The following is a 27,368-nucleotide window of genomic DNA, read 5'->3' as shown; positions in this document are numbered from 1 at the left end:
AGCTCACAGAGCTTAAAAAGAGCAAAGATTATATGCAACCAGAACAAAACATGTTTCTGTATTTCCTACCCATTTTCAGACTTGGCTGAAATCCTTCAGCTCTGCCCCACTGCACACATGAAAACTCAACCGGAAATGCAGAGATGTTTTGTTTGGAAACTTAGACACACCTCACAGTATTTACAAAGAAACTTTTACAGATACAATAATCAAAAGTTACCATCAAGAAATAAAACCCTTCAATCCTTCTATTCTTACCAATTATTGAGCACAAAGCAAGCTGAGTAGCTGTCTGCAGTCAGCATCAGGTTTTTGGATTTTCCATTTATACAAAACACTAAATATGTCCCTTCATCCAGTCTCTCTCTGATATTACCCTTGAGCAGATCACTCACATTTAGTGAAATGTAAAATGTCTTTGCTGCATTAAAAGAAAGGCTCAGGAAACATTAAAAATGTCATTATGTCCCATCTGCCTTTTACAGAGTACTTGTTATCTATGAGCTACTTCTCAGTTCCTACAGATCACCTTTGTCAATGTACAAGAATTACAAGGCAGAACAAGAAGTCAACAGCTTTGTATACAGTGGAAATGCTAGTTAGGGAGAATGAACACACTGCATTTCTGCTTACTTCATTTTATTTTTAAAGATAGCAGGAAGTGTACACAAAATGACATTAAATCATTAAATCCTTTCCTTTAGTTTTATCTAAATAAAAGATAACTCAATCTTCCTCCAAAAAATACCTATGTACAAAACTGACTAAATTAATCTTCATCGTCGAACAGGAACCAGTAGTTGGGTTGCAGTCATGGAGTCTGGGAAAAGGCTGTGGTATGTTGGAAGAGGTACATACGCTGCTGTAATCATTTTACCTAATCACAAGAGGAAAAAGTAAAAAATCAGTATTTGGTCATTTCTGTAACAGATGACTAAATGTAGGCGGGTACAGGGAACACTCACCTGCGAACCACCTCCCATGCAACGCATTGACAGCTGCGATGGCAGCAGCGATGGAGGGACATTTGACATACACATTGCCCTGCAAGACACAACAGTGCAGCCTGTGAGGAGTTGGGACCCTGGACCTGGCTGTGACAGAGGCACACCCGCTCCATCAGGCATCCGCTGGCATCAATCAGTAACACAGAATGAGCACAAGAGAAGGGGACAGTGGTACTGGCAGGCACTACCCCACTGTGGCAGTTGTTGCAGTATTCAATTTTTCTAAACATGATTTTGCAAGACAGCCTAAACATGTGCTTGACCTGCAATCACTGAGCCATGGATGGCTGATCTGCTCCTGAGCGCCTTTTAGGGAAGGGATCTAAAGGCTCCCAATCACTAACACCATGAGAAAGAGAAGAGCACAAGGGGTCTGGCTGCCCCCATGGCAGCCCAGCTGCCAAGGTCTATAAAAGCCACTAACCTGAACCACATATGCTTCACTCAACATGCAAGCTCACAGCCTGGATCCCACAAAAACCAAGCACTCCCCACTCCCCCAGACAGGAAGGACAAGCAGCACTTCAAGGGAGACTGATACCATAAAAATTCTACATGAACATCAGCATGTCTGTCGTTACTTGAAAAAGAACAGAGGCAAAGGGAAAAATCCCATCCCAGCAGGGCAGGAAGAGCCTGAGATGGTTCCCAAGGTGAATGACAGACTGATCTTCGAACTTCACCAGAGACACCTGGAGTTTCCCATCTGCACATCAAGCACTGTGCCTCCCTAATCCAGAGAACTGCAACAGTCACATCCAACAACTTCAAGGCACGCAGTAATGTGTGTCATTTTTCTGGCTGCCTGCTTAAAAATAGACCATCAGTAATACCCAAGCAGACCAAGTCTAGCTGATACAGATTTTTCAGGAAAATAGTATATTAAGAAACAGACTCCAGCCTTCCCCTTAGCAGTTTTAGTCAGTCTGTATTAACTCTTCCCACTGCAATCTAATTCATCCCCTTCTCGTGGGGTGAACCTGAACTTAGGGGCTGGTGATTAAGGCACTAAGCAATCAATAAACACACAGAGCTCTGCTCTCAGCCTCCCCCTGCAAAGGGACCCAAGCTGTTTAAATGCCCAAATGAGGTGCAGCAAAGCTGTGCTTTTCCTGAACACTCAGCAACGCAGATAGGTGCGGTACATGAGCCATGCACTCAGCTGGGACTGGAACTGTTTCATCCACAACAAATCACACCCTCATAGCCAACCCAACAGCCCTCAGCATGAAAATCTTGTCTGGGACAGCGCTCTGAACACGCCCAGAATCTAAGCCTGGAAAACAGAGTGGTACAATGGAAACTGTATCAGTATGTATTTTATATCTGGGTCACCACAGTGTTACTATAACAAAACAGATTTCATTTTTTATGAAACATTAACTCATTACATAGTAGCTTGTAGTTTCTTCTTTTAAATCCACTTGCTAAGGTGAAACAATTTTCCAGCTCCATGTGCTCAGAACCTATGTGAGGTATCTTGAGGGCTGGTGTGGTTTTGGGGGTGGTGGTTTTTTGGGCGGTTGTGTGGTGATTTTTTTGTGTTGGATTGTTGGGGAATTTTTTTGGAGGAAGTGTTCTGGGTTGTTGGTTGTTTTGGGTTTTTTTCTGTCAAAGAACACTTCATTTTCTCTAAGTAACAAACACATTGTGGGCAAGGTTTCTGCCTCTCATCAGTCCAACAGTACAAGATCACAGCTGTGATCTTGAAGACTACAAGATGCCAGGGAAGGTGGCATCTTGTTTTATGAGCTAGACTGCAGCTCCTATCTAACCCTCTCTGTAACCCACAAGAAAGGGTTTCAGTGACATTGGGGCACCTGCACAAGACAGTCATGATTGGTGAGTGCCAAGTGCATCACCAGGGCAGAACAATCCCACCTTAAGCACACCAACCAGAATATACGTTTCGGCCTTGTACCACAGCATGGAACACAAGAGGACACTTTTAGGGTCTGATAGGTAGAAATTAATCTAACTGTGAAACCATATGAAGACTGAACTTCTATTTGGGCTGTGAATTCTTTAAAAAAAGGGTTCAGGATGGTTAATCTATTTACAGACCTTCCAGAGTTTATATGTTCTAAGAGCTGAAATACAGAGAAGAGGTAACCAGTCTGGGGATTATGTAAACATGTTGAAGTCAGAAGAAAAATATATTCACCTGTTTAAGACCCAGGTATGAATCTGAAATTCAGTCAGCAGCAGCAGTCTTCCTCTTCCCTGTTGTAACTCCAGGCCCTCAGACTGCCCACTACAAGGCTTTAACGCCATGAGTGACCACAACTGTTCCTAAGCATGGGATGACGCACACATTTACCTGCACACCGTAATTTTCTTGGAACAAGGGCCCTTTCTGCTGAAGCCTGTGCTCTAGAAAGAGGAAACTGAAGTCCATGACTTGTGGGAAAGGCAGAGCTTAAGGGAAATGCCAAATGCCTGAACTGGTCACTGCTCTCCTACAGGAACTTCAGCTGGGTAAACCTGCAAGAGCAGCACCAGAAAGCTGCTCGTACCCACATCCAAGTTACACACAATGATTCACAATAGGAGGAACCACCTACATTCTGCACAAACTAAGAAATTTTGGCTCAGTTTAGGAAAAAGTCCTGAATTTGTAACGCTCCCCCTAGACAAAAGAGAGCAACAGAACTCCTAACATCTGCTCAGTGTGTCCCCCCCGAAACCAGGCATACCTGAGCTGAGTTTTTGTCAACGTAGATGTGGATAACTCCTCCATGTTTGTTACATTCCTCAATCACATCATCTTTAATTTCTGTGTCCCAGCCAGCTTCTTCTTCACTATATAAGGAAAGGAAAAACAGGACAGAGATATCACTCAGACAAAATCCACCCCCAAAACCTATTAAACCCACCCCTGCAACATTCTGATTTCTTTCTTACATGTTAAAGTCACTGACAAATGCCAGACAATGGTAAATCACTTACGTTTGAGGATTAAACATGTTGGAAAGCTGGAAGCACTGTGTCGCAAGTGGTTGTACAGAAGCAGCTGCAGCCAGAACTGTTGTAATGAGAAAAAAATCCATTAGCATATTTAAGAATCTGCTATGCAGGGCTCTAATTTATTCAGCATAAGAGAAACAGCTCTGACTAAACAAATTGAAGGCAGGAAAGCAAAACTCAAAACCAGACACTAATGATGATAGATACATTTAAATAAATCAATACAAAAACCAGCACATTATGAATCACAGTTGAAGCTGAAAAGTGAAAATATAATTGTGTACATTGATTTTGGCAGATTTTCAATTTAAACATTAAAATGCAGGCATCTTCATTTGCATCTAAAATGTCTGCCTGAGTTGTATGTCAGCAGCACCTTTAATGTTTTGCTCCTCATGGAAGCCCAGCAGCAGCTCAGGACAGCACTACCTCAGCTGACTGCACAGCAAAGGACAGACACCTTGTGGAATTCTTAAAACCTGTTTTAAGCATGTTGAATTATGCTTCAATAGTATACTTGCTCTTTAATCCCTTGAAAATGCAGATTGTAGTAAGCATTTGACAACTGAAACTGCTCCTTCCCTCTAACTATGAAATTATTACTTGTCATTTACTGCTGCTCATCATCCCAGTACATTGTATTAAATGCTGCCCCACAGGCTGCTCTTCCATAGGCTTCAGGCTTCTGTCAATGGAGCTGCAATAAGAGCCCCCCTTTCCCATATACTTCAGACATTAAGGGTTGTGCAGTCAGATAATGAGCAACTCAGAGACAGTAAATCCAAAATCCTGGTTCTCAAATGACCCCTCTCTAAGGGAGGGAAAACACTCCTACCCAATCACAGATATCAACCCACACATTTTCTTGGACTAACACATGGCTGGGGAATGTTACCAACACTGGAGAAAATGCTACAAAGAATTTTCAGTCAAAAAATCAATCACAGCATGACTCCCCACAGACACTTAACTAACAGGATACAATTTCTCAGGTACGGGCAAATCCTATACCAGAAGCATTTCAGTAATAAAACCTACTAATTACAAGTCATATCAAGTGATCATTTACCTTCATTCTGCTGAGACAGTCTCGTTTGTAAATCTAAAGAAAAATACAGAGAAGTTAATTAGTATGCTTGCTAGCATCACTATATCATCACCTGCCAGCCAGGTTGTTCAGCTTGTATTTCTGTGGTTAAGAGCTTATTCCAGTATCTCAACCCAGTCTCACTGTTCCTCTCTAGTTGTGAAGTTTCACTAATTTCAGCTTGTCTCCTGGAATATTCTGTCCTTGACAGATTCCATGACCACAAAGCATTTCAAAGAGAAACAATCCCTAAAAAGGACAGACATGACCATGTCCTTTAATTCAGTGTATCACTCCCAGCTTGCTTTTGCTGTGATTGAACTCTTTACAAGACATGTTTTAACCATGAGAAAATAATGACAGCAATTTTGACACGCTTTACAGGTTTGACGTCTTTACTACCAGAAAGCAGTTAAGCACACAGCTATCCAAACCTAACATTCTTAAAGCAGTTATCAAATTTCATTTCAAGTAGAATAAGGCAATACTTCATCTGCTATCCTTTCATACAGATGGCATAATGATACAAATAACTTTGGTATTTTTCAAATTCAAAACGTTTTCAAGTGTTCAGAACATGTAATTTGCCTAGAAAACATTTACTTGTTTAACAACATCATTATTTACTTGTTTAACAACATACACTTATCCCAATTCTAAGTGGTAAGAGCAAACAAATGCAGACTTTCTAGCTATTCCAAGTACATGACTTCAATACTTGACATCTTTGAACTAACAGAAAACTTCAGAATCCAAGAACTGAAAGCATAAGCCCCTTCAATAATGGTTCCATTTAACAGACACAAGGTGTGAGAAGACTGAAGCAAACCATCACCTTAATCCACTCATTTAGAGAGTAACAAAGTGATGAGCACCAACTAAGCTTCCAAGCTTACCTGGAAATACCTGAATGCACCAGGTATCAACACACTTTTTCCCTTTCTAATAAGATTTCCTCCACAACACTGAAGAACCAACAGGAGTAAATGGTTTTTTTCTCTAGATTTTCCTCAAGTGCCTTTCCAAGTGCCTTGCAAAAACGAATACATATCAGGAACCATACTGAAAAGCAAGAGCTGGAAGGAGCAAGCTCTGAAGGCTGAGTTGTAAAAAGAGCTGGCTATGTTTCACTTTTCCATCCAGATCTGAAGACAGGAAGTCCTCACCTCCATAGAATGAGAAATATCACCATAGCAAAGGCTGCCTTAGCCTGTATTCTCTGCAGAAACTGCATGGTTTTGGCCAAATCTGTAACTAATTACCTAGTTAATTAATACTCAGACCCTTTTGAAAACAAAGGTATTTTAAAAAACCCCGCAAATCTCCGAACTCTCTCAATTTAGATGAGGACAGACACTTTTTCCTCTGCAATTCCAATCCATCATGTCCAGCTGAACTTGTCTATGTAGGTCAGCCTGGGGCTCTAGAGACAAATGCTCCAGAATTCCTGCACCAAACATGGTAAACTTGCTTGTATCACCAACACAAATTCTGTTCAGGGTCAAGTAAGATCTGTTCTAAACACAGCAAAGTCAGCTACCATTATCCTGTGCAACAGTTTCATAGGTTAATTATCTACCACCTTTGTAACATAACCCCCTGCTCACCAGATCTTTTACCAACTAACCGGATTCTCTTGTTGCTCATGACTGAAGAATGGTCCTTTCCTCTCACTTCTAAAATCACTCCAAATTAAGAAATTCATTGTCACTCTTTACTGTCAACTCGTGTTTCCCTACATGCAGTTTTGAATAGTATGCGGAAACTAAAATTAATACATCTGTCTAATTCAGGTCAATTTTTCAGTATGTTCTTAAATATCACCTCTAAGAGCAGCAAGTGTAGCATGATAGGAGTGCATGGTTAGCGTAGAGAGAAAGCAGAAATACAGACATATCTATCAAAACATTTTGTGTCTTAAAACAGTAAGTTTATTTTTAAATCCAGATGGCTTTAAATAGGCCAAAGCCTGCCAAGTATTGCCCAGTGTCCCGAGTCATTACTTAGAAGATAACAGAGACCAAATCGAGGTCCAGGATGATAATACCTATCCTTCCTCTTTTGCAGAACACCATCACAATTTTTTTCATAAACAGATAGCTCCTTCCACAAGTAAGGAATGTTTTGTCCCACAAAGCATTAGAAGAACGTTCTACAGGCCGATTATTTTAAATTTCTTGTGCTCAGACAGAGAACAGCTAAAACTGTTCAGCTTCAATTTTTTTTCCTGCTAGAATTTTCTCCATAGGAATAACGGACAAATTCTCAGGTCTCCCATAAAACTAATTCTTTACCTTCCCTATTTTGATTGACCCGCTCTTGAACATGGATTATCAGAAGTGTTTGTGGATGTATACACTACACCTCAGATACTCAGGCGTGCCTGCCTCTAGGAACATGGCTGATATTTTAACAATGCATCATGATGCCAGGTCATATTCTGGCACCGATAAACTGAAGTACTTAGGTATTTTTCTCCTCCTTGGCCATTCTTCCACTGCTAAGCTCCCAGACTATGTGATTGGAATTTGATTCAACCCTGAAGAGGTGAACAATTTACAACACCCCAAGAATCTCTTATCTCTTATCGACAGCACCTACGCATTTATTCACCTCATTCCTACCGCTGACCATTTTCATTCATGTAAATATTACACAAGACCAGCCCAACACCTGAACTGTGACTTTAACAACAGCCTCCAACTTTCCTAGCTTTTGCCTGTAAAAAAAAATCCTTCTTTCTCTGAGCCAGCTTCTTGACACACCTTGTACTTCCTTTATTACCCACTTCTCCAGTTTAGTAACTTCCAAATGACAGGATTCCAAGGATCAACAGGAAGAGAGTTCTACTACTGCTCCTCCTCTGCCTAGAAAAGGCAGTTTTATCAAAGACTCTTGGTCTTTAAATGCAGTTTCTGTCAGTATGCCATACTTTCATAATATTCCCTAGTTTACCCTTCTTTAGAATAACTTCTGAAGGAGCAAAGTCTAGTCAGTAACAGGTCCAGAATCTGGCCAGACAGTTCCTTCAAGTGCACATAATTTAGAGTTACATGTTTCAGCTATATACCGTATCATGGACTTAACATGTTTATTAACAATACCAAAGATGAGACCTCATGTTTCACAACATGTATTCCCTCACTCATTTCATATCAGTTTTACTCCTCTGAACTGTTTACATTAGCCTCTTTTAGATTCATTTCTACCTCAGGAATAATCCTCCGGTTTTTTGAACTACATATTCGTAGCGTACCTTCCTCAAATTCCAAACTTTATGACCAGTGCCCCACTACAAACTGAGGCAATTAAATACACAGAAACTTCTTGGGAGTAGTTTTTCATCCACCTGAGTCCCACTGCCTTTTTTTTTTTTTCTTTAAGAGTTGATAAACCTTCATCTATTGCTTTCATGACTTTTATAATGTCTAACTCAATCTGACTGTTGACAGACAATTATCAATTATCTTTTTATCTGTTTTCTGAACTAAAAACACTATTTTATTATCTGTCCCTTTTCCCTATTCTTCACAGGCTGTGTGGTCATTCCTTATTTCTTCTGAGGTAACTAATCACCCAGGTTTAGTGTGGAGCCCACACTAACAGGCCTTTTTCTTCTTTCTGTAGAATACAGACCCAACACAGCATTAGCAATGTGAAACACAAGAAACTTTTCACATCCTGCCTGTTCAAACACCCAAGTTGCTCAGACCAGATGACTTAATTGCCTTGTTTCTTCAACCATCAGTTAGACCTGTTTGTGTATCCTTCCATTTAAATGTGTGCAACTCATGATCCCTCAAGTCAATGGTCATTTCTATTCTCATCCATAACATCTTCATTACTTACCAAATTGAGTTTAAAATAGCATCCCCTCTTCATGAGTCAGTGAGTGTTTGATGAAGAAATTTGTCGGATATCACATCCAGGAATATCTGGGCCCCACCATTATTACTAGCAATTCTTCTCCAATCTGTATCGGGGAAGTTAAAGTCTCCCACAATGACATAATTCCTGGTAGTAATTTTCTCTAACAAGAGTAAAGAGATCTTTAATCCATAACCAAATCTCACTTTGGGGATAGCTCATGACTCTACGGCAGCAAAAATTTTTATGTTTTTCTGAAGTTACTTAAGTTGCACATGTCTGCATTATTCCTTTTGTACAATACAAGTGGAATAAACGTTACCCCTACCGCCTTTATTTCTACAGTTGCTAAACATGCATCTTCTTCAAACACCAGTATTCAGCCTCATCATTTATTTCTCCACAGCCATGTTTTCTCATGCTGATTCCATGCCACCTGAACCATTCCGCTGTGTCAGATGTTTTTGGCCATGTTCTTGATTCAGTGAGCTTGGATTTTTTTGACCTTGTTTGTTATAAATGGCAGGGATGAGAAGGACTGGTGTTATTTTAAAACACTACTCTCATTTCTAATTGCCTACATGTGTTTCTACACAAAACTGCCACACCACTTTATAAACTGCATTAATGTTGATCTAATTTCAGTGGTGGCTACCTTTCCTTCTTTTTCTGGACTAGACACACTTTTTTCTCACCACTGTACCTTTTTCATCCTTCTCAGACAACTGACATTTTTCTGTCACTAGCCAGTTCCTTTTCCTTTCAAGGGTACATGTCTAGAACAACTCTATTATATTCTTTTAGCAACTGTCTACAGCTTCACATGTATGCTCTTCTTAAGACTGCACCTGACCTTCAGTAATATGATTCAGACCTATCTTATTAAGTCTGAATCATTTCCATCACAAGCTCTGCTGGAAGGCAAACAGCAATGCCACCATTTCTTTGCTACTTTCCTTACACTTCCCACATGTTCCAGCATCGGGTTATTTGTGACATTCAGATCTTTTCTACTGCTATAACAGTTTCATATCCTTTGTTCTTAGTATTAATCAAAAGTAGCAAAAAAAAAAAAGTAACCTTCAGGGAGGTTATTCACTGCTCCTAGTTCTGAAGACCCCATGAATAGTTTGTTTTGCTGGCCAGCTATGAACTAAGCAGCAGCAATCACATCCCTCAGCCTTATTCCAGCATACCCACCTGCAGAACACACATCCAATTACAGCCAAATCCAAGCAACACACATATTCCCTGACATAAAATGTCAAGTGTCTTTCCTCACCAGGACACATGCTGTAAAAACACTGCTGCCATCTTTGTGATGTGTCCCCCATAAAGTCCTAATAACCTTCCTGCCCCTTGTACAGCTCTGGTTTTTCTAAATGGGTCAATCCCCTTCCAGTTCTGAGCCTGTCACTTTTAAAAGTCAACACTTATACTGCAGTAGAACATACAAATCCCCACTAGCACAGAGAATAGTAAAGAGATAAAGGTTTGGGATGAAAACCAGCAGATTTGGGAAAATATGCAAAGTGAATCACACCCATCCAAATTGTGATATACTGGTACTAGTAATTTGCTTATGGATTTGCAGTGTTTTACAGTTTGTAAAACATGCTGCAACACCTGTGTTATTATTTTAAAAGATCAAAAACCATAGTTAAGTACCTCTTGTCTCAAATTTATAAAGTAATTTTAAAACATATATATATATATAGGTCATCATTTCTTACCTGTCACAGCTCCAAAGGCCAAAGATCCACTCATCTGTAGAGCCTGCTGTGCAGCTGGAGGAATCTGCAAACCAGTACCTGGAACAGAACACAGAGACCTTGGAGCAAACCTTTCACTCAGTTAGGGATGCAGTAACAGAAGTATCAGAAATCTTCACTGTTAGAAGACAAAAAATACCATGCATTTAGAAGTTTCATACATTTATCCTAACAGTTCTGTGGAGTGTTTTAATTCAAATTCTGCAAACTTCTGTATGTTCACACACTTGTTATTCAACATTACACGTACCTTCTGCAAGTCTTGCCATCAGCTGAAGGCGACCAGTTGTTCCCAAGTCAATTCCAGTCCGTTCCAACTCATCACTGTCCAAAAATGAGCTAGCACTGGAAGCATCAGTACGCTCAGTTACATGTCCAACTTTCATTGGCCTCCCAGCCAGCTCAAATCCATTGAGTTGTTCCAGGGCCTTTTTGGCACACTCAGAGTCTGAGAACTGTAGATTGAAAAAACACAAATTCAGTAATACCGCCTACAGGATTCAGCAACACTTCTACTGTATGTAATATCCACAATTACACAAATAGGAGAAACTCTTTAAGGTAATAGCAACGAGCTAACATAAATGTGCTCTGTAGTTTTCATTTAAACCAAACACACGCATATTTTGGTATTTGCTTTCTCATAGTTAGGTACTACATATTTAAATATATTGCTGAAGTTACAGCATCTAGAAACTGCAATCAACAAAACCCATGGCTGCAGTTCTCTTTCAAGAGTGACACTCACTTCCTTTGAAACCTTGTAACTGCCATGGTATTTACTGGTTATTCCTAAACAGATGTTCTGCTTTATGCTGCGAAACATCAAAATAAACATACAAGCATTTTATCAGTGTTAAAACCGTCATGTATGAACTATATAGTAAGTTTGGTTTCATTTGTGTCCACGTGCCAGAGGTCCCAGCTGAGACTTTTTTCCCCATGACAAATTGCCAGGTCAGTCAAGAAACTCAAGTTCACAAAATTGTGTACCTGAGGGTAAAGAGGAAAGATGTTTTCAACTGAAAGTTTCAGCCTCTAAAATTTTATTTCCCCTAAAAAGCTCAAATTCAATTATTTTCAGCTATAAAAAACACCAGTCTTCACTAGTGTCTTTGCCTGCAGAAGGTAGCATTTGCTTTTGCAGGCACTGATTACAAAGGAAACTATTCCTATCTAAACACATTCATTGTTCATTCACAACACCCAGACAACTGTCAGAAACAAAGAAAAAGGCCAGTGCTGCATCCTGCAACATGACACTTCTAAAATGAGACCTACAGAGATATAAAGTTGCAATTTAGTAGCTACTATGTATATGCAACAAATATAGGTTATGCTTTGTGTATTATGTTTCCATTGCTACTATACAGCCACACAGATATACACAGAAGGTTTATATATAGAGATACTCTCCTACATGGGAAGGTTACACTCAGAAATTGTCTAAGAAAGCTGGCAATTATAGTTATACCGTGATGAATCCATATCCTTTTGAGCGTCCAGTTTCACTGTCCATCATGAGCTGAATACTTTCAATCTAAAGGTAAGAATAAAGCTACTTATTATCAGATATTTTGGAACAAGCCCCGAGATACCAGAACACAACATGAAAACAGCCCTGTCAAATACACATACATGAATATGAAACTACTACTTTTATTTTTTTAAATCAGTTTCTCATTCCTTCCTCATTTCAAAATTAGTATACAAACAGCTAAATAGGTACTTGGATAGTAAGACAGAAGCAGGTAAACATAAGGGTTTTGAGCTCAGCTACAGGCAGAGGGTTGGTCCTGATGCAGAAGTCTAGCAGATAATGAGCACGCAGACATGATCAGATCCTATCAAACACACTGATCATAGCACCTCTTGTAAAGCTGAGAAACCCTGTTTTACAAGCTAAGAAAAGCAGTTTGCATGACTGACCAGGGTCTTTAAGAAACAGCTGTATATTTTAATAACTATTGGTATATGGGAGCTCCTAGAAGTTTACAGATACTGAATTTAAAACACATTGCTGAGTTACCCATTAGCCATAAAGTAGCACTGGGAAGAACTGGACCATATGGAATAAGAAGGAAAGATCTTCACAGCTCTCCATGTAAGCCTCCTAAACTACCTTAATCCTACTGCCAGACCTTGAGGAAAAAAAAAAACCCACCCCAAACCACAAGAATAACAGCCACACATGTGGATTAAAATTTAATCAATTGTAGCAATTTTCCAAGGTTTTGCACAAGAGATTTAAAGGGATACTGATTCTGAATACAGCATGTGAAAAGCATTGCTACGTGTTTGAGGCAGAGTTCATATCTAAATAAAGTATGCAAAAACCTCAAACATTAACAGACTTCTTTTTCCCTATTAAGAAGCATATTGAGTATCTAACTTTTCCCCTATCTAAATGATATACCCCAGTACCATAGCACAGTAGGGCTAACATGTATTATATCTCCACTGGAAACTTCAGATTTTATCCGCTCACTTCCATAATTCTCTCTATATAAACTTACAGCCGTGCTGCATCCTGCAGCCCAATGCTCAGGAGCGAGAATGGGCCCAAGTCAGAGCTGTACAGGACACACTGCTAGTTCATGGTCTTAACATCAGCAAAAGCTGCAGCAAAAAGTCCTCAGAAACAGATGACAGACAGTACTACACTCAGAGACCTCAGCTCTGTATTTTGTGCTTTAACCTGTGAAATGGGGCTCCCATTCACAATCCTGGGAGGGAAAGATACTACAAGCTGCCGGAGTGGGATACAACATAGGGAATTTATTTGGTTTGGGTTTTTTTCCCCCCCTGTTCCTTAATTTCAGGTATTCATTGAATTCTGAGCTTTGTAAGAAACCATTCATATTCACTGGACACCATCACAAATCCAAGTTCTCATCTGCTCTCCAACACTACCCACATACCTAAGGCCTGTGGATGCATGGGCACAGCAGTGCAAGAAAGCAACAAGGGTTTTGTGAGTACGAAGCTGAATTATTTCCGGAAGCTGCCAGTGCTCTACAACTAAGCTACGTTTTTCAAATAAACTACTCTAACACAACATGCCAAATTAAAGTTTACCCTGCCAAATGGCTCGAAGATTCCTCGAAGCATATCTTCAGTTATGTTGAAGTGTAATGATCCCACATAGAGCCTCATAGGACCAGCACTGCCCTTCTGCAGATTATTTGCCATTGCTGCTGCTCTGTTTTTCTCTGCCTAAGGAGAAAATAATAATTCACCTTCTATAAGAAATTAATAAAAACCCCTAACACAAGAAGTCTGTATCTATCAAATCAAAACTGGAAGATTCACCAAACAAACAGAAGCTGTTGCATGATCTGCAGTCTATTCATCAGACTTGAACTTAAGAGCTACAAAACCCAAGACCCATGACGAAGTACAGAGACAAGAGATTCCAGAAGCCTTTAAACTGAACAACTTCATGCAGAATTCTGGCTTCTACCCAGTAAATTAATGTGGAAAGCATACACAATATAGCTTTCAATTCTGTAACACTTAAAATTACTACTACTTGCTTAAGATCTGTATTTTCCTAATGCCTTTATATAACTTTGAATCACTTTAATTTGCCTGTTATCTCCAGGAAACAGAAGTCCATTTATAACTAGCTTAAATAATCATCCTTGTTAAGGTTTTCCAAACATTCAGTGGTAACCAAATTTTCAAACTTTAAGTTTCTCATCAAGATACAAGAGGTGTAACTCTGCATGAACAAAAATGAGGTTTACAATTCCTTACCTGTGATGCCTGTACTATGATAGGTACACCCAGGACTCTCTGTCCAGTCAGTCCTATTGCCAGGGGCACTGAACTAACATCAACAAATTCAACATAAGCAATTCCCTTTGAACGTCTGGAATTTCTGTCTGAAATCATTCGCACATCACGAACCTGAAAGGCAAGAATAGAGATGGAAATACTTTTAGAGATAAAGGAAAAAGCCTGATGCAGCCTATTTCTCAGATAGGTATTAATACTGAGAATTATTTGACAAGCCAATGGCTTTAATTATGCTGAAAAATCTACAGCAGCATACATCTTTTTTTAACAAACATATCCCAGAGGCAAGCTAGCATTAAAGCTGCCGTTTGAAGTCAAATATAGTAAGTGACAGAACTTGAAGCACTCTAATGCTTTACACCAGAACCTTACAGCTGATAGAACAAATGAAGTTTTTCCAGCTTAGAAGTTACATGAATATTCAAATTACGCTGTAACTGAAAAACCTATCTGAAAAAAGAAAATATGAAAAATAAAGTTGTTTGAGTCAGAATTGCATCAACATCTTTTGCCTCAAATCACATGAACAATGAGCTACTAAGAAACTACATTTTCATGTTCAAAGCTTTTAGTACTTAATTCATCATTAATCCCCCTTTGCACAGATATACAAAGCTCCAGAAAGCCACACGCTTACAATTCTGAAAAAATACCAATCTTGTACTCAAGTTGTACTAGGACAGCTTGAAGCAGTATTCAGAATCATTTTAACTTCCCTATCACCTACCTTCCCTACTGTAGAGAAAAATTCTTCCAGGTCTCTTGGTCGAATTCTCGCAGCCAACTGCATGCAGAACACTGTTCGAGCATCCCTCTCTTCAGGGGTAAGATTATCAATAGGTTCTCTGGAAAGAGTAAAGTTCAGTTAAAAAAATAAGCTGAATTAAGTTAATTCATATTTGGACCGCACACGAAACACTAAATGATCAGTACTTCACAGTCTGATGGGAAAAAACATGCCTGCTGTATTAAAAATGCATAGTTAAGAACTGAAGGGAATACCAAATATTAACATGGTAAGTTGTTTACTTTTATAACATGACTGAATATCCTATTTCAACTGTGAGCATCAAATATGACTGAAAAATTCTGTTTTACGTACAGAAGCCCAAACTAAACAGAGGTACCATTTTGCTACTGTCCAGAACTGGTACCACGTACCATTCTGGAGCTTGCATGTCCTTTTCATCAAAAAAGGACAAGAACACAAAGGCAAACGGGGTGAACTAGCACAGATCAGCTGTTCAAATTCTCAGACAAGTAGTGTGAGCTAGGCTATGCCAACTCACATCTTGCATTTACCCAGTCACTTTAGAGTCACTACAGCCACCGCGTAATACTGACATCCACGTAAATAAACTCCCAGTCCCCATTTCATAGTTTCAGCTTGTTAACCCATAAAAAACTATGAATAGTGAATAATTACTTTGATCCTTGACACATTAAGAACTAGAATAATTTTATTTCAATACTAAACTGTTAGCTGAAATTAGATGCACCACTTTGAACATATCAAAGCTTTCAATCTAAACAAATGTGACTTGTACTCAAGTACAAGTTACACAAGAAGTAGCATGGTGGATCCTGGAATGAGTTTCCAGCCACGTAGTATGTATTTTTGTTAATATAATTACATCGATATTAATCACCGAGAATCCACAATAAAATTTTAAACTGAATTATCTCAGTAAGAGTTTGCCAGTCATTGAAAAACAAAATGAGACTGGTTAAATTTAACTGCATTAATGTAAGAGAATAATCTCATTAGCAGCTATCTAAATCCTATTCCCTTAAATGAGAAGCCTAAGAATGGATAAGCAGATCCTGGATTCCAGAGGCATATAGCCTCTCTACAAATAACACAAATAAATACTGAACAGTAAAAAGAAGCATTTGTACTTTTCCATTCCATACTCTAGATTATTAAGTACAATTTAGCAGAAAACTAATTTAAATCGCAATCAATGAAAAGAAGATTGAGAATACAGAAACCCAAGAAACAAACAAAGCAAGACTTGTTTTGCAAACTGACATTATTTACAACCTTTTATGACATGGGGAGAAAGCAACGTATTATCAATGTTCTTCTCTCACTGGCTTCCTGAATGAATTCCAGCACCACTTATGAGTATAAGCTCAAGAGCAAGTAGTCATGCATTATTTCACCATCACTTTTCCAACTCCAACTGGACAAAAACAAACAAACCCAAACACACATAAAGAGTCATACCTAACAGGGCTTTTGTCTTTTCTGAAAGGACTTTTGCTTCTGGAGCGACGTCTGCTAAAAAGAAAGATCAACAAGATTACAAGAAAACCTTCAAATATACCACCCCTGATTCTAAATAAAACCTATTAATGATGTAATGAAAAACAAAGAAAAGTCAAAAACCTTAATTTGATGCTGTGAGGCAGACCGATCTTCCCTCTGATGGCACTGTTGAATTTTGGACCAGAACTATGGCAGAAGAAAAGACAAGACACCTGAGTACCTGAATTCAAGACTTCCTGTCTGTACTCACATTACACTGCAAGCGCTCACCCACCCTTGCATCTGAACTAGTCAGCATTTCCATTAGCATCACCCACAGCATGCGTAAGATTATCAAGAGGTTATCAATACATGCCAGACCATAAGGCACAGAATACGATCCCCTCTCACTTTCACCTACATCACAAAATCCCAGAATATGCAGGACTGTTCATGAGCCAGTCAGTCATAGCACATTTGTACATAAAAACTATTCTGAGCTACAGTTACTGTTGTAACCATTTTCACCTGGTTTTTTGTCCACATGCAAGTTCTACATAGCAATGACTGCAAAGGATAACGCTCATGGCCTGGAACTCGGCCTCAGAGCTGTATGCCAAGTGGTGCTGGCAGGATTACTTGCTCAAGTGTAACATTTTAAAGTCGAAAGTTCCATGAAATTTAAGGTGCAAGAGGAAACCAAAGTGGATCCCTGCAGACACCTGCAAGGGATACATTCACTAACGTTGTCTCAGCTCTCACCACTAAAGCGCTACAAATATATAAATGAAGCTTCCTTAAAGTTCCTAATGGCCGCCAAACCACAGAAGCAGTGAACCCAGCAGTTAGCTGTATACAGACATGTAATCACAAAAGGAATCCAGTCTCTTGACTGAATCTAATTTAATTCTCCAGGCGTCACAGAGTCTGTTTGAACAAACTGTAATCTGCCCTTTGCTTCCATGTTAAGGACAGTCCTCTCGCTAGTTAATGGGGCACACAGGAACAGACTGTGACACGAGCAGTCAGATTCGTCCTATCGTGTTCTTCCTGAATTTGATCTCCTGGTAGAGAGTTGTTCAAAAGGCAAAGAACAACACCTGTTAACATTCTTCCTGTATCTCCACCAAGCGCAGAGGCACTGCTGCGCAGACTGAATGCTGTGCACTGGGCTTTGGCTTTCCATCTGTACACAATTGATTCTTTCTGCTGTGGCTACAAATTGATGGGAAACACCCTGAAAGACATGGCAGGCTGAAGACATTAAGTAGTCTTTCACTAAATCCATTTGGCCAGGCAATTTGTCTGAAAAACGTCTTCTTGCTCCTCAATGGAGCAGTAATGCTTATAGTTAAACTCAGCATCCACCACAAGTAGGAAGATGCCCGTTTTTTAAACGTGTCATGACACAGGTGGAAGTAGTGGGCCAAGATCCAAAACCGTGCTGGCCAGGTTAAAGCAAGGGAAATATGGCCCTGTACAACACTGGAAAAAAAAATAAAGAAAAAAGACCATTTAGAAACTACTTATTAAGAGAAGATAACTACTTATTAAGAGAAAATAAGACATAAAACACAGGCACATGTTGAGATGAGATCACTATTGATCAAAACCAGACTTTTTTTTGCCTAGAATAAATTATTCAATTTTCTGCTCAAGTCCAGACAAATTATTGCTGGGAGTGTCTATTCAGAGTCTTCAATACCTATGGCACAGCCACCAAAAGCTGCATCTGGAAATACTGGTACTAGTTCCAGAGGCTAGCTTCTTATCAGACACGGGATTACCTTGCACCTTCACATCTGATGTAAAACATGGTGCTCTTCATTTCAATTCAAATGCAGCCAAACAAACCAATTACAGTGACTCCAGAATACTAACATGCAGACCAACTACACAATAGTAAGTACTTAAGACCATGAGTTTTCAAGGAAATAATAAAAGAAATCTTGTATTTGTCTAAACCTAATGAAAAACAAAACCAAAACACAAACAACTGAGAAGTAACAGTTTTCAAATACAGGCACAAGCAGGGGGCTGGGGGGGGAGGAAGAGGAAAAAGGGGCAGGGAAAACCCACAACCCACCACAACTCCAAAAGTCTCCATTTTCACTCTTGACTAGTACCATCTCATTTACAAACTCCATGAGAGCAACATTAAGAAATCCCAGACCACTGGAACAGACCAAGCAGAAAGCTGCCTGGGGCAAGGTGAGAGTCCAAGTTACCTTCTCAAAATCCCTTTTCAACAGTATTCTCCCTGTGTTTTTCTAGTGAGACTTGCTTGTAAAGCTGTGGATTTTAAGTTTCTTCTTTGCTTCTACTGTCTCTACAATTGTTGCCCAGTTCCCGCTAACCTGTACAGAAGCACCAAGTCACAAGCCATTAATCTCTATGTCTAGGAGTCACCTTCCTTGTAAGCCAAAGTCCTGTGTGCAGCCAAAGCACACACTTTCACAAAACCTATGTGATGCCACATGGCCCAAAAATGGTCAGGTCAGAAGACAGCCAGCAAATTATCAGCTTTTACCTGCTCATTCATATTCAAGACTTTGACAAAACAATGCCAGACAAGGCAAACTTTGGCTAACAAAGTCCAGGAGAATCACAATGAACTTTGAGTCATCATGTAATAAACCTGTTTTCCTAACAGCTTTGTCTAATTTCTTGGTTTCAGAATAGAAATAGGATGGTCTAAGTGACTTCTACTGTATGGGCCGGGATTTGCCTGACAGATGTCTAAGCAAGACTACTCAGTCAAGTTCTTTCTCCTAAGAAACCTAATGATACAGCTATGTAGCACTTAAGGGACAACATACATGAAAATAACATTAGAAAAAATACCCCTGTGAACACTAAGCAATGCAAGCCAGTCACCTAATTTTAAAGTAGTAAAACATTTTACCACAACCTCAAGCCTAAACTGACAAACTTGAAGTTTTCAGGTTCTCTGTAGCACCCTCTTCTTTTCCTTCAGAATCACCTACACTACTTCTCTCACTGTTGCTGAGACTCCTCCTAACTGCTCCCACCAGCAAAACCATCTCAGTTTGCAGATATCAGCTTGAAAAAGAGCCTTTATAAAGCTAATGAGAAAGACCACAAAGAGGAGGAAGAGTAAAAAATAAGATAAAATAGAAGGCATAAAGCATTTTGATCTAGATGCTGCAGTCAGCTACAACCCTGCCAGCAGTAACTCCAACCCAGAACTACCAGAACAGCCCCACAAGGAGAAATTCCAGAAATAAATTCTCCAGCCAGCAAGAGTACTCTGGCAGTCACTTTTGAAACACTGAGCTTATGGCACTGATACAGAGAAGACTTCTTCAAATGAAAGCCCAGTTTTGGTAGATCCAAAGGTGGCTGGTGATGGGGAAGGCTCAATCGCCAAAGCTTTTGTCTCCCTGAAATTCAGCACCTGTTATACAGATTTAAAAGGTGGGTCTCTGCATTTAAAGAGCCCGAACAGGAAATGAAGAGCTCTCCACAACCGCATCTTCTGAGGTCCTTCTCTTTCACACCTTTTGAGCCAAAACAAGAGTTTTGGAATCACATTAGCATGTTTATCACTTTAACAGGACCATCCATCATCTACAACTGAATAACAGCAACTGCTTGCTGACTGCCGACAGTGAACACCAAAGCTTCTGGGATACAGGTGCTTGCCCTATACCAGTCTTCCACTAACCCATCTAAACACACTAGAATTCTTCTTGGTTAAATGAAAGCAACAATTTGGCAACTGAAGCAGAGAACAAACTATCAAATGAATAAGCACAACTATGTATCCTCAGAGCATACTAGATTATCTCTGCTTCTTGTTCACTGTGCCTCAACACCAGAGAAATCACCCAGAACAGCTATGGAAGAGTGTCAGAATAGCAAAAAAGACTCCTTGTAACCATTTACCTTTTTGGCATAACATATCTCAGTGCATTAAAACAGGCATGGGTTATTGTAGTAACATCAATACTTTCAACCTCTGCTTAAGGAAATCATTTTGGAAGACCAGAATACTGGAACTCCCAAATTTTTCCAGGTTAAAAACTACCTCACCCAGTGACAACTAGAAAAACAAAGAACAAAATCCTCCAACATAGCTGGGAGAATGCAGCAAGTCCCAATTACAAGATGAGACAAAGGACATCCTCTTCACACAACACTGCACTGGAGGTGAGGAGACCAGCAGGCTCCATATACAGAAGGCTGAAGTTTTTGATCATGGTCATCTGTATCTTGATCCACAACAGCAGCACTGGCGCAACCCAACTAGCTACTGTAATCTTACAGGTGCAAGAGTTGTAGGAAAACAAGCCAACTCTGCACTGCTGAAATCTTCACAGCTGAAGCCCAGAGCATTGTACAGAGGCTCTGATATTCAAGACAAAGGAAAAGCAGGGCTAATACATAATATGATCCCCACATACACAGGGCTGATGATGCAAAGGACGCCACTGCACCTCAGAGGACCCAGGAACTGCAATAAGTTTTCGTTACGAAAATTACAACATCCAGGTGACTTAGCACAGTGAGACCCTGAGACCTCAGGAAGTTTTGTCTGTAGTCCAAGAGTACAAAAAGCCCCAAGAAAAACATTCATGTGCATAAAACTGCACATGAATTTTATGCCTACAAATGCCTACAATTTATCAGAAGGCAAACACTGTCTGCTCCAACATCTTAAGAGAGTTCTCCATCATGGTGACATTACATGTCATGAATAAAAAAATACACCTTTTCAAATGCCTTCTTTTTACATGATCTTGCATTCCAAGATTTGGCAACGGTTGAGAGGAGACCTGGACAACAGCAGAGACAAAGAGCAGTCTCAGGTAATCAATGACAGTCAAGCATACAGCCCAGTTCTCACTGTGCTTCTGCAGAAGGAAGCAATGGGAAGCAAAGGGGAGAGCCACAGTACAAACCATCAGAAATGATAACTGATGAAAAAACATCTTTCGAGAATTTATTTACAAATGCCTGGAACTACCTATTGCTGAAGTTCTATCAAACTAAATATCTGAGAGGAACAAAAGAATTCTTGTCAGCCTCTAAACAAGTCGAGAAAAAGCAGGGCAAATACGCAACACATAGGCATTGCTAAGACAAGATGCTTCCAGTTTGGATGCATAAACATGGAATGTGTTTGTGTGAATATTCATTTAGAGAATTTAATGTTTAAGAACAGCAAGACAGTAAAAATCTTCAGTAATACGAAAAAAAAGGGGTTTATGAGCCTGTAACCAAAGTAACAGACTACTATTAATTTTTTGACTGTTAAACCATCAAGTTCATATACTTCAGATAGTTAGGACACAGAGACAATTTGGTTCTTACACTGATTTTGTGATAAACTTTGCTACTGATTTTGTGATAAACTTTGCTTTCCAGTCAGCTGTACACATTCTTTCATTTGCTTTTCCATCTCTATGTTTGGCTAAGAATGAAAACTAGAAGAGGAATATTACTGTCCTCCTCTTTTTCACTCCATATTTATTGACATTATTCAAGCTTAACTTCTCACCTTCTTTTCTAAGATAATTATTGGCCAATTTAGAAAGCAGAGCGAAACTTTAACCTTCCACATTGTAACACTGAAGCAGCACACATGCAACTCTAAACAAATAACCTACTAGGGACTTCTATAGCGGCCTCTGAATCTGCGATCTCTACTCCTAGACCGGCTGCGTCTACGTTCTTTGCTTCTGCTCCGTTTCCTTTCCCGGCTTCTGCTCTTTTTCCGTTCCCGATCTCGGCTCCGTTTGCGTTCCTTACTTCTGCTCCTCTTTCTATCATGGCTTCGACTTCGGCTCTTGCTCTTTTTTCTCCTGAAAAAGAAAAGTGCAACTTCAGTTACACACATAGCTCAGTGTTATTTACCCCACATTCCACATTTCCTCTGATGTCACAGACATTGATAGGAAAAGTTTCTACCTGTTGGTATTTATACTTTTTTTCGTTAAATGGGTGGCTAAGCATGTCAGCAATCTTCTATCATGAGCCATGTCAAGTTTGCAACAGCGCATTTCTATTTTAAAACTTTTAATTGCTAGAGAATGCTTTCAGAAGAGTAAAAGGACTAAAAACTCACACTTCCAGTGTTAGATCTAGTACATAGCAGTTGCAGTACTTCATGTGGCGTTTAAACATACTTTAAACACAGCTTCACAATTCTAAGAATAAATTATATATAGCAAAGTAAAACAAAACACAACAAAAATAGAAAGGAAGAGGCAAGTCTGGGGGAAAGGAAGGTTGTTTCCTCTTAATACTCCCTGCCAACAGTCTGTAACATGCTGCTTAAGAGTTTTGCTTCCTACTTGCTACTCCCACTCATAAGCCACTTGCTTTTTTAAGTCTATGGCTGTTATAGATTTGGGGCAAACTGCAGATTTTTGTAACTTTACCCATTTACTTAGAAAATTGAAACTTCTAAAACCTGTATGTCAATTATACCTCGTATTTGAAAAACAGTGAGCAACTGTTCCATTACTGCATTTGGGTTATTCACAAATTTCTTCCTCCATCTCAGTCTGAGACCACCAAAGCTTACAGTTTCTCCTAGTTTCTAAAATATATCTGCATGTATACATAAGACACATATTAAACAGATGCTCAGGCCATTACTTAAGACAGCAAAAAAATTAAATATGCTGAACGTAACAAGTCTGTATATTTATCTGATGCTAAGCAAATGTTTCCACAATTTTGATGACATCAGTTGCAAAGGGTATTAACCACATTTGTAAGCAAAAGAAAATTTCCAAATTGCTGCAACTGCAAACACAGAGTTTTTTCAATTTATTTCTTTAAACACTATTGACATGGATTCCCAAGTCCACGAAAATCAGCAGCCTCTCCCCAAATGTAGAGAATTGAGAAAATACTTACTTCTTGCTGCGTTCTTCGTGGCCATTGGCACTGCTCAATTTGTTCTCATCCTAAGCAGGGTTGATAGAAGAACATCGTGAGGACGAAGCGGAAATATTTCAAGTGGTCAAAGGGTAATGGGAATAGGAATAAGAAAATAAAAAACAAAAATTTTAATACTAAATTACTTGTTTACAGCTTAATGTGGAAAGCTTTAGAAAATTTAGATAGGCATGTTTAACCACTTTGCTGCTTAAATTTAAGTCATACAATTACAAAATACAAGACTTACATCATTTAAAAGTGTGTATTAAATTGTAGATACTTCCTTACATGGTTTAGAGAGCAAGTTATCCTGTAGAATTCAGCACTCAAGTGGCTAAATGTTATTTCTATAAAATTTAAGAGGAAGTTTGAGGTGTTTGCGAGCCCCTCTGATTAGTACCAAGGCTATCTCTGCCTAAGCCCCGTGGCTACACTAGCAGCCAGCCACTATGGAATTCCTGTGACCGATGCCATTCCCGAGATCTTCACTCATTTTCGTTGAAGGGTTGTAAGAGCTTGATGTCACCTCTGTCACACATCTCGCCCTGAAGCAAACAGGGATTCACACTGCTTTAGTAACGTCGACTCCCAAGAAAGCCATCAATAATCCACCAGTCCAGCCTAAACATTCCCTATTTCCATACCTGTTTACATGGAAAATATCCATGTTAAGCCAGGACACAAGAATTTTAACACAACAGTTCACAACTTTCTCTTCAAGATGTAAACGTAACTGCTAAGTATTACATAAACTAAATATACCACTTAAAACTTACGAATGCTCATCCAAAATTCATGACATAGTTGTAATAAACACTGCAAAATAGACTAACAATAGCTGCTATGTAATCTATATACTGGCTTTACAGTTTAATCACATTGGTTACATCAAAAGTACAATTCCTAGGCAACTTAAACTTATATACATTTCTTTCAAAATCAGTGCTAAAGCATGCAGTCTGTTAACACTTCACCACCATCTGGTGGAAAACAAAAAAAGACAGTATTCATTTGCTGCTGGTTTAAGTGAAAGACATCACTAAGCTAATTGATAATAATTTCACACAAAAATCAACATTTCCTAATTAAACAACTAGGACAGAAGAATACAAGAGCTTATTTTAGAATGACACCACAGACTGTGATACTGTCTTTTACTCGCTAAGAACATTCTATTCAGGGATCCAAGAATTTCTGTAAATTCGTTCACTCAGCAATTGATTTTCATCTGCCCTGTTGAAAGATTAACCGCCAGCAGCCTTCTGCATTAAAAGCAAGTCCCACTCTTCTCGCACTGAGCAGATTGTTCAAATATTTACTTGCCATGGGACTGGTGAAAAGGTTATTCTTGGAACCCTGCTGTTTTCCCAAACCACTGCATTCACCTTGTTGCTATACCAAACTAGACTTGGCAATTTTAGAGGAAAGGTTTTAGGATTTTGGTTTCTGGGGTTTGTTTTGGTTTTGTTTTGGTTTTGTTTAGTTGGTTTTTGGGTAGATTTCTTTTGTTTTGTTTTGATGGTGTTTGGTGTTGGTTTTTTTTAACCTAGGGGACCACGGTACAGCGATACGTCACTCAATTACTACCTTATGATTGACAGTTCACACTGGAATCAAAGGTGAATTCATGGGAGTAGAGGTGAGATATCGTTAGGCAAGTCTACAAAGAGAGATAGATGGGCATTTATTCATCACGCTGAAGTGAAACTACTGCACAATATAATTACATTAACAGTATATATTAACTTGACAGTTACATGTAATGCATGTCCAGTAAGATAAATCATGAGGGCTCCAGGGATGTTAGTTTACAGTTCAGCAGTAGTTTCATGAATAATGCTAAATTAAGGTAAACAGGACCTCACTGGCATATTTTTTCTCACCTTCTTGTAAGGAGCTTCAAGCATTGCTTCAATATCAATATCATCAGCCATTTTTTCAGGACACCTGAAAGAAGAAGTAAATTCCACCTGAGTTGGAAAACACCCTCGTGCTTTATATTGCAACAGCTTTTACTTAAGAGGTCATCACTGCATTGGCTCAAAGTCACGATGCAGGGCTTCGGTAGATATTTCCCACAAAAACTGGAATGAAGCTTTGCCCAGTGAGCTGATAATGAATGTGTGCAAAGTAATTACGGCTGCAAACAACAAAATGTGATTGAACACCATTAGCCAGAGGAAACCCCAGAGGTATTCCACCAATTTCTTTCAAAACAAAGAGCACAGTGTATTTATGACACACAAACACAGCTCTGGTGGCCATCTTGAGAAGTGCTAGAGCTTCACCAAAGGACAATGCACCATCAGGCAAACCTGTTCACAGCTCCTAGCCTTTGCCATCATCATTTATCAACCTCAGGATGTGGACACTGTGGTACTTTGAGAAATGCAGCCTCCTGCATAACAGGGGCCACAGGAAAATAGTTATGATTCCAGTACTAAGAGCTACTAAAGCATACATAAAGTCCATCCAGTCTGGAACTTCTCGGACAAAAAAGACCCACCACACCAGGTAACATTTGGCACCACGAACATTTTGGGTTTAGTTGCTCCTCTTATTTTCCAATTTCAACCCTTTAATATAATTTTATGTTTACTATACTCTGAATCACTTTGACACTTGATTTCCTCTCCCTATGCATATGCAATTAAGCAACTCTCAAGACTCCTGGAATTAAACTTGGACATTAACTTCCTCAAATCTCTTAGGGAAAGTTTCTCTTCTTTTTCTTTCTTAAGCTCAAGAATAGCCAGTCCTCTAGATACAAGTCTGACAGCCCAACAGTGAAGATTTCCCTGCATGTGCACAATAAAATGGATTTTTAATCATACAGGTTAGTTCTTGCACCTTGTCTACAGGCACTACTGCAGGAACTGTGCTGTCCCGAGACTTGGGCAGAATAATGAAATTGCTCCAATATATCAAGATTCTTTAAACAGGCCACTTACAATGTCGTAATTGAGAATGCTTTACCAGAGCTGCAGCACATCTGACCCTGGCCCAGGAATACGTTCTAGAATAAAACACAATCCTCAAGCAGGATCACAACACGGGAAGTTCACACTCAATTACTTAACTGAGGCACACTAACCTCATTTTCAAATTACTACCTGCTGGGCTATAGTGCTATCACTTACAGATATGAGCATCCTTCATTTAAGTGCAATGGCTCAATTTTACTTCTTACTACAGTATTTATATTCAGCTTTTCAAGCCATCTACATACATGCAAGTGATTTAATTCACTGCTGTTCTACCAGTATGTAGTATAAATAGTACATCAGTATGACTAAGGGCCATGAAAAAGCCAAACCCAGAATTCTACAAAAAAATTCCCACCGGTGACAACTCCCACTCAAAATTAGTTTCAGATGTGTAATTTAACCAACATATCCAGCTACATTTGGTGAGAAATTATTCATCCTGAAGAGGGGTGGCCACAATAGGGACCATCAAACCTTGAATGGCATGGAAAAGTGCAGAGGGAAGGACTATTACTGCATTCACCCAAATAGTAAGTGAATGAACTATCATCCAGTGGGTTCAAAACAATGGTCCTTATTCACAAAGCATTTAGCCATTGAATTCACTGTGGAAGAGCACTATGGATCCCGACAAAGAAAAATAAGCACATGCAGTGTTCAAAAAAAACCCCCCCAAACCCATAAAAGTTTACAGAAAAAGCTTTTCATTAAACA

The 27,368-nt window shown here is 39.3% G+C and overlaps 1 protein-coding gene across 8 annotated transcripts; it reads right to left on the bottom strand.

Annotated features, from left to right (window-relative positions):
* RBM39 (RNA binding motif protein 39) lies at positions 1 to 25,648 on the bottom strand. Of its 8 annotated transcripts, none has more exons than XM_017746983.1 (17): positions 25,551 to 25,643; positions 25,255 to 25,327; positions 23,644 to 23,693; positions 22,386 to 22,580; positions 16,894 to 16,959; positions 16,732 to 16,785; positions 15,229 to 15,346; positions 14,460 to 14,612; positions 13,779 to 13,916; positions 12,175 to 12,240; positions 10,951 to 11,155; positions 10,662 to 10,739; positions 5,044 to 5,076; positions 3,957 to 4,032; positions 3,704 to 3,809; positions 966 to 1,044; positions 1 to 877 (listed from the first exon to the last, which is right to left on the bottom strand). In XM_017746983.1, the coding sequence occupies exons 7-17, from the start codon at positions 15,289 to 15,291 to the stop codon at positions 777 to 779; spliced, it is 1,098 nt and encodes a 365-aa protein (XP_017602472.1). In that variant the 5' UTR covers positions 15,292 to 15,346; positions 16,732 to 16,785; positions 16,894 to 16,959; positions 22,386 to 22,580; positions 23,644 to 23,693; positions 25,255 to 25,327; positions 25,551 to 25,643; the 3' UTR covers positions 1 to 776. The 8 variants fall into 8 exon arrangements, 6 of the variants coding, with proteins under 6 accessions (XP_017602472.1, XP_017602473.1, XP_008641706.1 ...); XM_017746984.1 differs by having other exon boundaries at positions 16,732 to 16,782; XR_001866104.1 differs by lacking the exon at positions 25,255 to 25,327 and adding an exon at positions 8,911 to 9,091 and having other exon boundaries at positions 720 to 877; positions 25,551 to 25,601.
* Positions 25,649 to 27,368: the final 1,720 nt, after the last annotated feature.

Source organism: Corvus brachyrhynchos, unplaced genomic scaffold (assembly GCF_000691975.1).
Source record: "Corvus brachyrhynchos isolate BGI_N302 unplaced genomic scaffold, ASM69197v1 scaffold661, whole genome shotgun sequence".
Taxonomy (NCBI): domain Eukaryota; kingdom Metazoa; phylum Chordata; class Aves; order Passeriformes; family Corvidae; genus Corvus; species Corvus brachyrhynchos.
This window is presented reverse-complemented; position numbering and strand designations above follow the sequence as displayed.

Coding starts and splice junctions, on each gene's coding strand:
- RBM39 (XM_008643484.2), bottom strand. CDS start 25,601: ATGGCTGATGATATTGATATTGAAGCAATGCTTGAAGCTCCTTACAAG. Junction 23,694..25,550: donor TTGAAGCTCCTTACAAGAAG/GTGAGAAAAAAT, acceptor AACCCTGCTTAG/GATGAGAACAAATTGAGCAG. Junction 10,740..10,950: donor GATGGCAAGACTTGCAGAAG/GTACGTGTAATG, acceptor GTTCTGTTCCAG/GTACTGGTTTGCAGATTCCT.